Genomic DNA, 12,091 nt, shown 5'->3' with positions numbered 1-12,091 from the left:
AAAAGTTTTTTCGTAACCCGAAAAAACATTCGTAACCCGAAACAATAATTCCCTATGGGATTTTTTCATATCCCGAAAATTTCGTAACCTGGGTATTTCGTATCCCGAGGTACCACTGTACCTAATGACCCCATGGTCATCTTTTCGCTTCTACTATTCAAGAACACATTTTGTTTCCTACCAGTGATCTTTGATCTGTTAACACAGCAACAAAGCAGGGTGCGTCACTTGGACCTCAAGAGTTTACCATTAACCAACAGATTTATTTGTCTTTCCTACCAGAGGTGTAGACAGTGACCCAAAGAGATCATAGATCTTCTTCTTGCAATTCATGCTGTTTAAAATTAAACACATCTTACAGAGAAAGACATTCCTCTGACAACTGCAAGACTACTTGAAGTGCTTCTCTTCCTGGTGACAAAGGATTGGTCCTGTGCCTTTCTGGTGGCCATATTAGGTTACTTTCCATCTCTTTTGGGACATCCCAGTACTCCCATCCTGTATTTGAGGCATTTCTTAAAGATTTTGAAAACTTTCATCTCAATTTCTGGTCATGTTCAAGTGTGGGACTTAACGTGTCATAGTCTCTAAACTTACTCAAATGAGAAAGCCGTTTGAGCTGTTGACTACCTGTGCTTTTAATCTATCAGTGAAAACAAATGTCCTTGCAGCAGCAGTGATGTGTGGCAGATGAGCTATTGTACTCCATATCCCCAAGCATGATTACTCCCAACAACTGTAGTTTCATTGTGAAAAAGTACTAATGAAAAAGTGCTTATTATCATTCTACCAAGGTTATGTTGCAGTTTTCCATCTCTCAGAATATTGTTTTTCCTGTCTTCCTACCAAATCTGTCCCTACTCAGATCTTCATAAGGCTCTGGCATTCTATATTTAGGCCAGGCCTTTCTGGTCATCTATCACACTGTTCATCTGCTAGTCTGGCCCTTGGAAGGCTGTTCCATTGTCCAAGCAACATCTGGCTGTGTCATGGCATCTATCCACCTGTCATATGAACTATTCAAATGGCTGACCCCTCTGAATCCCTGTAGTCTTTTCACCAGAACCATGGTAGCCTCTATTGCCTTCCTTACAAGAGTTCCCCTCCATGACATTGCAGAGCAGCTATCTGGGTCCAACCATCAGTCAGTGTTACTGTTGATTAGCTGTTATTCAGCATTACTGTCTTGGCATTAGAGCAAGTCAGGACAAAAACTCAACATTACCAAACAAGGCAAAGCTAAATTTTGGAGACCTACAACAGTTATAAACTGCTGGTCCATGGATTGGTACCAGTCCACAGATCATCAGCTGCTCGTCACAAGTGAGGTTCCAAGAAAGAAAGAAACAATTGTAGTTGATGCCCAGAGATGTGATAATGGCCCTTGGTACAGATTGGTCACTTGCTTCTCGATTCTTCCATGCCTGTAGACCAGGAACTGAAGGCATCAGCAGAAATCTCATCTAGACATGTGGACTGGGGAGGATTCCTAACTCGAGAAGATTCTGATCAGTTCTAGACTAGTGCTGAACAACCTGTTTGTGTATTCAATAATGACCACATGACAAGCCAGAATTACAGATTAACAAACTGTACTTTTGTAAACTTGTGAACTACTGACATTTACTGATGTCGGGACTATATCGGTGTGTGCAGGCATTATTCTTCCATTAAAGGCTACTTTGAAAAAACAGAAGTTTAAAAAATTGATAGTGAACTAAAAAAGATAATTTGAAGAAAGATTGTTATATCATTTCTCAGAACAGACAAAATTAAACTGTGGAACTGGGATTTAAACAAGAAGGTTCTAACAACACCTCTAAATTGTTTTTGTACATTCTCTGAGTACAATAAACCCTTTCTCTCTCACCAGCCTTAGTGAATCAACAATTTCAGTTAAATGTCAGATGAATCAAACTTCCCTTTTAAACTTCCAATCATTCCTTTGGTATTGTGGTATGGCATTTCGTTGTACCATACTCAGGTTGAATTGAGTTGTTTAAAGTTCATAGAATCATAGAGCTGGAAGGGGCTTCGTGGGCCATCAGGTCCAAGCCCATGCTCAGTGCAGTATCTCTAGTTAAAGGGTTTGGCCTTCTTTTGAGATCTGTAAGTGCTTCCATACCCACATCCCATCCTTAACACTAGGATGTTTTCAGATTACTGTGTCCTTTGAAAAGAAAGTGAGTCATACATGTTAGGAGGAGGTTATGCAAGGAATTTAAAAAAATATAAATACCCATATAAGGAATTGGTAGACCACTTCTTAAGTATTCCTTGTCTAAGAATACCCTATGACAGTGGTTCCCAACCTTTCTTGGGCCGCGACCCCCCATTGGGGACGAAAGTCCCGCCTGCGGCCTCCTTGATTGGTTGGGAGGCCGCAGAGGGAAAGGGGGTGGGGTTTGCAGTCCCGTCCCCTTCTCCCCGCGGTTGCCTGGCAGCCCCAGGGAGAAGAGGAGGAGGCGGCCCCCGCCCCTTCCTCCCTGCGGGTGGCTGCACCCATGGGAAGGAAGGGAGAGGAGGAGGCGACCCCCGCCCCTTCCCCCTCGCGGGTGGCTGCACCCGCGGGAAGGAAGGGAGAGGAGGAGGCAACCTCCTCGCCCCTTCCTCCCCATGGGTGGCTGCACCCGCAGGAAGGAAGGGAGAGGAGGAGGCGACCCCCCTCGCCACTTCCTTTTTGTGCGTGCCCACGCCAGCGCGGGCATGCACAGGGAAAAAGGGAAAGGAGGGAGCCCCGCCCCCTTCCCCGCTGATGCCTGCTCCTGCGCCGACACCCGCAGGGAGAAGGGGAGGGGGAGGCGATTGAGATTCCCAACCTGGCGGCCCCCGAGAAGGGGTCGCGACCCCCAGGTTGGGAACCACTGCCCTATGAAATTAATGTGGTTGCCATAAGTTTACAGATGACTTGAAGGAACACACACACACAAACACACACACACACACACACAATGTAGTTTCAACATACATGCTTGTTACTATTTGTTTTCTATATAAGTGGGAAATATGGCAGGAATACATGTTGCGGGCCTTCAGATAGTTTCCAATTTATGGTGACCCTAAGGTGGCCCTACAGTGGTGTTTTCTGGGACTGAGAGTGTGATCAAGCTATTAGCAATCAGTGTTTATCTTTCGATCAAGAACAAATTGTACAGTTGAGTATTTCAAAAACTCACCTGAATTAGCTGTAAAGACATACACTGTTGGTGCAGACCACTAGTTCTGTGGTTTGTTGGGACACAATATAAGCCAAACGGGAGAAGGGTGCTTTCAAAGAGTTGTTAGTCCAGATGAAATCTAGCAGACAGGATTGGCTAAAATGACTTGCTGCCTATATTACATTATATTATTTAACTTATATGACACTTTTCTCCCAGAGTGAGACCCAAGGCAGCTTCCGGAAATAGCGAATTAAAAACCTTTATAATAACATTTAAAAACAATTAAAGTCACCTCATAAAGTTCATTAAAATCATTTTTAAAACAACAAAAAGTTTAAAAGATAAATAAAACATCCTCAACAAAATAGTCCATATTTATACTTTTTACCATTCTGTTTTAGTAAACTCTAGCCTGTTAGGGAGATTTTTGCACAGATGTGGATGGTAGTAAACAGTGTCAAAATATATGTACACAGATGATGAAATAGTATATAGAGAGATCTTGTAGCACCTTTGAGATTAACTGAAAGAAAAAAATTGGCAGCATGAACTTTCGTAGACTTCAGTCTACTTCCTCAGATGATGAGATAGTTAACCAGATTGGGTGAAGTAGCTACACAGCTTGCAGTTTTGCTTTATTGATTGTGTTGGCCTGCTAAGTCTCCAGTTTTCCTAGGAAGCGTCTAGAAGAAGCACCCTTGATGACACAGGCACAGCGAGAAGCTCAAATGAAGGAGAAGTTAGAGCGTTATCCAAAGGTAAATTTTTGCTTTGAATGTTTCACAAAAATTGGAATGTACAAAAATAAGTAATTTGCTGGCTGTGTTTTGATGCTTAATACTTTGTGGCCTTGAGAAAAATCCTTCATCAAACTGTGACCACCATTGATTTCTCTTTCCTTCAACTTGCCAGGGTAATATGCCGACCAGGGATAATGACTTAAATGGCAAATATACTTTGCTGGCTTTAGCTTTCACCATAGTAAGATTCTTAAGGCTGGATAAGTGCCAGGGTTTATTCAGTTCTGCTGCCCTTGTTCTCTGCCCCCAGATTTCCCTACTACTTACTATAGTGATAGAATCCATCATGAAACTATGTTAGTACTTAGGTTTTTGAGACTGATGAAAAACTTTCATATAATGTTACGCCTACTGGCTGTCTGTAGTACAGTAGTCCCTTCACATTCACTGGGGTGAAGGATGCCTGTGAATGTGGAATAACTGCAAATAAAAAAAACAGTATTCTAACACCTCTCTGGGAATCTCCAGGTCTTCTAGTGCAACTCTGTGGTCAACATCTGCCAAAGTTTGATTATAAAATCATGTTGGAAATGCCTAGAGAAGTGTTTTCTCTAGGAACTTTTAGGTTTTCCAGCACAACTCTATGGTTAACCTCTGGCAGAGTTGAGTTGGAGGACCTAGAGGTTCATAGGGAAAACATATTTATCAAAAGCACACATAATAAAATCCACAAGTCAAAGCTGCAAATGTGGAGGGACAACTGTATTCCTATATTACGATTGAGAAGCCTGAGTTAGAGAGACTCAGGGCAACAAAACCTTGAGTAAACCCACCTAGTAAGTTTGTTGCAGAAGCAAGATTTGAATTGGGGCTGCATCTGCACTGCAGAAATAATCCCGTTTGACATTATTTTAACTGCTATGGTTAAGTGCTATGTAATTCTGCGAATTGTAATTCGTTGTAGCACCAGAGCTCTCTGACAGAAAAGGGTAAATGGCTCACAAAACTACAATTCCCAGAATTCCATAGCATTCAGACATGGCAGTTAAAGTAGTATCAAACTGGATTGTTTTTGCAGTGTGGATGCAGCCTGGGACTTTTTGATTGATAGTTCAGGTTCACCCACTTTATTACCTCAGTTAACCACTGTTGTTCTTGACTGGTCGTAGTCAGAGGTCAACATTCAAATATAAATTCCATTCATAGAAAGATGCACATTTTTGAGAATGAGCTGATGTTACTCCAAAATACAGAACATCATCCACAAATGTACAGTTTACTTCAGTAGATTTATGCCTCTTTGTCTTCATCTAGGTGGTATTGCGAGTTTACTTCCCAGATCGTTATATTCTACAAGGCTTCTTCCACCCTAGTGAAACAGGTAAGAATTTATCTGCTGTCCAGCAGCTGCTAATGTTAAGAGACATTGAAACAAAGGAACAGTTCCTTGCTGTTGGGCCTAGTGTTTGTCTCTGAAAATAATTTACGTTTTAATGCAAGTCATTGCTTTATTTGGGTGGTGCTTCCAAAGCTGAGAACATAGGCATTGTGTTGTATGGAGGAGAGCCGAGAATGTTCTCTAAGCAGGGTATGTTCCTCCTGATAACTACCTAGTGGTTCTCTTCCAGGCCTTTTACTGCAACATTAGTCACCACATGAGGCTGCTGAACAACAGGGTGTTGGTTCAGTATGGTGTCAACCAGCGCTCCAGAGCTGGAAATATGAGTTGGAGAGAATTTGAATCAACCACTACTTTTAAATGTGCCAGGAATCAAAAGCAAATCCATGCTTCCTGGACCTCTAAATAGCAAATGGCTAGAACTTCCTGCACCATTGCAAGGCTCACACTCAACTTTCTGCCTTTTTTTGGGGGGGGGGCACCCATTCATGTCTATAAAACCAAGTGTCTATTTCTCCCATTGAATGTTTGTTCCTTCTGAGACCCAAGAGTAGCAGTTTGGGTGACTGTTTTCATCAGCTGTCTCTGCCAGGTTGCCCATGGTAGGATTCAGCAACTTCTGCTCCTTGGTGTGATGTTTATATTTTCTACCTTATTTCCAGTTTGCTGGGTTGAGGAAATTAGCACATCCCAAATAGAAAGTCTGAGCAGGCAATTCTAGCCATTTGCTATTTAGAGACATCTAGTTGAATGCATCCCCAGTAGCAATTACTGACTGGCTAAAACCTGTAGCAAAGGAGATTCTAGAGCCTTCTTAGGTAGTCTGTTTCACAGTCACACATCTTGTGTCAACAGGAATTTCTCTTTGCGAAGGCCAAATGACTATGCTGAGGCTAACATACTTTGGACATGTCATGAAACAACATGACTCACTGGAAAAAATGATAATGCTTAGTAAAGATGAACGCAGAAGATTAGGAGGGAAAAGGGAGTTGGACCTTTAAAAGGTGCTGATCAATTGGGCTATCTCCTTTTACTACTTCCACAATATGAATCAAAGCACTCATTAAATTGGTGTTGAGATCACAGCATTGAAGTGGTTCTTCTTTGTGGTCTCTGTGCTTTACACAATAGGGTTTGTGCCTGCGCAGAGAGTCCATTCAGAAGCTGAAAACTGAGCAGATTGGCAGAAAGCCCCAACCCACTCTTGAGTACTGAGCATGCCCAATCCCACCAGTCTAGCTCTTCCTTCAGTTCTCTTTTGTCTGCCGCAAGAGAAACACTCCTTTCAGATTGCTCTCTAGCTGAGTCCTCTCGTGTACAGTAGTTAGTTTATTCTTTGATTCTTCATTGTGCTTGTCAACATTGCCCTTCAGAGCTTTAAGCGAGGTTTTTTTTTCTTGTAATTTTGCCTGGCTGGGCTCCTTGCTTCTAGGTCTCTTATGGCCTCCAACTCTTTGTTTAAGCTCTGCGTTTCTTGTAGTAGAACGGTGTCCCTCACTGATGGACATTCTAAATGCCATTTTTTTGGGGTGAGGGTTACGTTACCAATCACTGTAATATTTGTCACTATTTTACCAATGTGATGTACGCAGCTGGGCCCAACACTTAAAATATTTTTGTTGGGAACATTCCCTTTCTGTTGCAGAGAAATCATCTTCTCAATCTGATCTTTGGCTTTGGTGCCCATCTCAAAACTCCCTCGGATCCCTAAGCTCTCTAAAACATTGGCAACGGCACTATCTTCTCTGTTGATACTGAGTTCGACATCGAGTCCTTCAGCCCCAAAGTTAACATCGACAGCACCTTCCTTGACACTGAGGTCCTTGCCATCAAGCGCTTTAGATCCTGTTTCCTCTATGTCTCCGGACATTACTATGCCATCTGCTGGTCAGTCTCCTTCTCTGTAGGAGGTTCCTTCTGCCTCCCAGGAGAAACAGCCTCACAAGACCAAGAAAAGGCCTGACATCTCTAGTGACCGTAATGCTGATAAGGCCAAGAAGAAACACGGGGCTAAGTTATCTGTTCCGTCTACCACCTCTTCGGCCTCAATGGCTGCTCCCACCTCCATGCTGGTCTCGATGTGGCAACTGGCTTAGATACTGCTATGGATTTTTTGTTCCCGGCATCGATACTATCACCGTCATCTCAGCCCCCATCTCAATCATCCTTACAGACTCAACATCAGGGGTCTTGACCTCAGCATCTCTGAGTGCTTCAGTACCACTGGCTTCGGCGCCCACTCCATCTCTGCTGCCGATGGTCTCTCCACTGCCACTGGTACCTGTCTCTGTGCCATCGCAGATATTTGCCTCTCCAGCTAGGGCTTACAGGCTCTCACTCTCACCATCAGCCACCATGAAGTATCTCTCCACACCATGTTCATCAACCCCGATTTGAGTCTAGGCTTCACCAGAGCACCTTCACCTTTGCCTCGCACTACTGCTACGGTCTCTCATAGAATTATAGAATTATGGAGTTGGAAGAGAACACAAGGGCCATCCAGTCCAACCCCCTGCCATGCAGGAAATCGCAATCAACGCATCCCCTTTCGAACGCCTGCATCTCCTGTTCAGTCAATGTTAGCAGCTCAGATTCCACTGTTGATGTTGATTCTGATGCTGATTCAGTGTGTCTTCGATGTTGATGCTTCAATCAATGCCTCCTCCAGCTATCACACTACTCCTTCTATGCCTTAGCAATCTACTGAGGAGTTGGCTTAGAACACAGAATTGTCACCAGCTTCATCTTCTCCTGTTATTGCATCCCCTCAGGAAGAAATCGAAGACACCACACCTCATTCCCCAAACGAGAAGGTTCACCTCTTCTCTGATGTGATTCAGAGAATGGTTTGAGCCATAGGGCTTCAAGTTGAGGTTGCTCTTAAGTCGGTGAGAGATCCTGTGTTCCAGATCATCAATACTACTTCAGTTTCACCAGCTGTCCTTTTCTTTCTAGCCTTATTGTCAGACATCATGAACCTTTCTTGGGTAAAACCTTCATCTATGCCACCTGCTTCAAAGAAGCTAGAAGGTCTTTACAAGGTTCAACCTAACACAGCAGCTTATCTCTTCACCCACCCTACTCCTATCTCCTTGGTGGTTGAGTCTACATCTAAATCTTCTGGCCAGTTGACAGGGTAGACACAGTGATATTTTTGGATGACGCTTCTTCTCCTCGGCTGCCTTTTCTGCTAAGATGAGTAACATGCAAACTTGCATGGGTCCCAAGTTTTTGTGGGACAAGATGGCTGCTTTCATCCCCTTCTTGCCAGGAGAACAAAAGACAGCTGCCCTTGACTTCTACACAGAGGCTCTCTATTTGGACAGCCAACAAATCAGGTATGCTTTGTTTGAGAGTTCCTGCATGGCAGGGGGTTGGACTGGATGGCCCTTGTGGTCTCTTCCAACTCTACAATTCTATGATTCTATGAAATCTACTCAGCTAGACACTCGGTGGACTGTGCGGCCAAAGTGATGTCAGGTGCACTGGCACTCCATCATTATGCTTGGCTCAGATCTATTGATCTCACCGACGAAGCAAAGAAGTGTATTGAGAATCTGCCCTTTGAAGGTGACAGGCTTTTTGTGGCAAAAAACTGACAAGTCTCTGGACACAATGGGAAAGGCACGTCTTACGGGCAAGAGATTGGGGGTCACTGGTCAAAACAACAATACTGTAAACAACTGTGGTGCCCCCAGCCTGCCTTTTCCAACTACTTCAGATCTCGGTCTGCAGCCTCTACCCAATACAGGGGCTCTCAGAGGCCCTACAAACAGTGTTATCCCCAAGGACAGCAACAACAACAGTCCTCCAAAAAGTCCTCATCCTCTAAATCCCACTTTTGGCTGATTTATGGGGACGACACCATCATGTCTAATTAACAATTTGTAAGCCGCTCTGATAGCCTTTTGGCTGAAGAGCGGGGTATAAATTATTATTGTTGTTGTTATTATTATTATTATTATTATTATTTCAACCAGTCTCACTTTTCTAAAATTCAGCACTTTTACAACAACTTGTACCAAATCACAACAAACACCTGGGTACAGTCGGCCCTTCTTATACACGGATTTTTTATACATGGATTCAAGCATACACGGTTTGAAAATGTTCCAAAAAAGTATAAATTTACCTTGATTTTCCATTTTTTCTAAGGGACACCATTTTGCTATGTCATTATATTTAATGGGACTTGAGCATACACGGATTTTGTTATACACGGGGGATCTTGGAACCAAACCCCAGCGTATAACAAGGGTCCACTGTACTAACCATTGTACGCTTGTGTTAAGCCATAGAGTTTGCAAGTACTCCACCCCTCAGCATTTTTTGCTCTACTCCATCCTCCCCTCTTCTCCAAGAGGAGATCTCCTCCCTGCTTGAGAAAAGCGCCATTCAGCATATCCCAGACAGATGCAAGATGGACAGTTATTTCTGCAAATATTTCATGGTGCCAAAAAGATGACAATCTCTACCCCAAACTCAATCTACGGGCTGTCAACCACTACATAAGCAGTTCCCAGCCTTTGTTGGGCTGCGACCTCCTTGTGGCCAGAAGTCCCACGCGGCAGCCTCCCTGATTGACTGGGAGGCCAGGAAGGGGTGGGATTTCCGGCTGCCTACAAGCCCCAGTAGCCTTTGTGGCTGGAAGTCCCACCCCTTCCTGGTCTCCCAACCAATCAGAGACCACCGGCTGGAAGAAAGGACGGGACCTCCAGTTGCAAAAACCGCTGAAAGCGCCACCTTCTCTTCCTCACCCCTCCTCCTCCTCCTCCTCCTCCACACAGCCAGCCTTCCTCTGGCCTGCCGTCGCCGCCACCATCACACAGGGCTTCCGTCGTCACCGCTGCCATAATTGGGGTGGTGGCAGCTGTGTGGAGGAGGAGGAGGCACCCCTCTTCCTCCTCCTCCAGGTGCTCAGGCCTCCTCTGGCCTGCCGCCACTGCTGCCATCATGTGGGCTTCCGTTGCCACTGATGCGGTTGCAGTGGCGGCGGCGTGGAGGAGGAGGTGGCAGCCCCACGCAATCGCAGCGGCGGTGGCAAGCCATAGGAGACCTGGCCACGTAGAGGAGGATGGGGGCAAGTCCCAACCTGGTGACCCCCAAGAAAGGGTTGTTCGATCCCCAAAGGGGTCATGACCCACAGGTTGGGAACCGCTGCACTACATCATGCCACACAAGTTCAAGATGGTAATCTTTCAATCCATCCTCCCCTTTCTCCATCAAGGGGATTGATTTGCATCTATCGACTTTAAAGATGCTTATTTTCACATCACCATCCAACCTCAGCACCACAAGTTTCTTCACTTCACCTTCAATGAAGCCCTCCCTTCATCCACCATCTTGAGGGAGAGAGAGGCAGGCTAGTTCCACCAGACCTGCCTGGAAGAAGACAAGCCCTCCCTTCATTCACCATCTTGAGGGAGAGGGAGGCAGGCGAGCTCCAAGAAGCCAAGTCTTCCCTCCATTCCATCTGCCTTGGTCCAGGCCTCAGAGGGAGACATGAACTGCTGGACCTAATCCCCTTCCCCACCACCATTCCCTTCTCCTTTTGTGTTGTGTCTTTTTAGATTGTAAGCCTGAGGGCAGGGAACCGTCTAATTAAAAGATTGTATGTACAGCGCTGTGTAAATTTACAGCGCTTTATAAATAAAGGTCAACAACAATGCATCCGTCCAGGTCCATCTTAGAACAGGTCAGAGTGATAGAGTATATAGGTACATATCTGGCCTCTATTATGGCTCGAGTCTATTTGTCCACCAGAAAGGCAGAAGCTCTTTAGGCCCACTTTCAATTCATTCTCCACATGAACCATTCTACAGCAAGAGACATTCAGTGCCTCCTAGGTCTTATTTCCACGACCGCAGTCATAGCCTACTTGGCATGCCTAAGATTTCCTCCGCTACAAGAATAGTTTCTTTCGGTGATTGACCACCTCAATAATAAAGCCTGTTTAACCACTTCATTGACCACCTCAAGGCCAAAGCTAACAAAATGAAATTCAACACAGAGAAATGTAAGGTACTGCACTTAGGGCGGAAAAATGAAACACACAGATATAGGATGAGGGACACCTGGCTGAACGAGACTACATGTGAAAGAGATCTAGGAATCCAAGTAGACCACAAGTTGAACATGAGTCAACAGTGTGACGCGGCAGCTGAAAAGGCCAAGGCAATTTTAGACTGCATCAATAAAAGTATAGTGTCTAGATCAAGGGAAATAATAGGCTCCACTTGGAATATTGTGTCCAGTTCTGGGCACCACAATTCAAAAAGGATGTTGAGAAACTGGAGCGTGTCCAAAGGAGGACAACCAAAATGATGAAGGGTCTGGAAACCATGCCCTATGAGGAACGACTTAGACAGCTGGATATGTTTACTCTGGAGAAGATAAGATTAAGAGGTGATATGATAGCCCTGTTTAAATATTTGAAGGGATGTCATATTGAGGAGGGAGCAAGCTTGTTTTCTGCTGCTCCAGAGACTAGGACCTGGAACAGTGGATGCAAGCTACAGGAAAAGAGATTCCACCTCAACATTAGAAGGAACTTCCTGACAGTAAGGGCTGTTCAACAGTGGAAGACACTCCCTTGGAGTGTAGTGGAATCTCTTTCCTTAAAGGTCTTTAAACAGAGGCTGGATGGCCATCTGTTGGGGATGCTTAGATTGTGATTTCCTGCATGCCAGAGGGTTTTACTGGATGGTCCTTGTGGTCTCTTCCAATTCTATGACTCTATGATTCTATGACAGGCAGTCTAAGAGGCTGACACTCTTTCAACATGTCTG

The 12,091-nt window shown here is 44.6% G+C and overlaps 1 protein-coding gene across 4 annotated transcripts in view; it reads left to right on the top strand.

The window, feature by feature from the left end:
* ASPSCR1 (ASPSCR1 tether for SLC2A4, UBX domain containing) overlaps window positions 1–12,091 on the top strand; it is a 138,205-nt gene that overhangs the window by 86,962 nt on the left and 39,152 nt on the right. For 3 of the 4 annotated variants that reach the window (XM_042449345.1, XM_042449348.1, XM_042449346.1), the window contains exons 10-11: window positions 3,838–3,919; window positions 5,216–5,282. In XM_042449345.1, coding sequence (XP_042305279.1) covers window positions 3,838–3,919; window positions 5,216–5,282 — 149 coding nt within the window. Of the gene's footprint in view, window positions 1–3,837; window positions 3,920–5,215; window positions 5,283–6,948; window positions 7,767–12,091 lie in introns of those variants that run through there. The other variant, XM_042449347.1, reaches the window with a different exon arrangement.

This window comes from Sceloporus undulatus, chromosome 2 (genome assembly GCF_019175285.1).
Source record: "Sceloporus undulatus isolate JIND9_A2432 ecotype Alabama chromosome 2, SceUnd_v1.1, whole genome shotgun sequence".
Lineage (NCBI taxonomy): Eukaryota > Metazoa > Chordata > Lepidosauria > Squamata > Phrynosomatidae > Sceloporus > Sceloporus undulatus.
The sequence above is the reverse complement of the archived record's forward strand: the minus strand, read 5'-3'. Positions and strand labels throughout refer to the sequence as shown.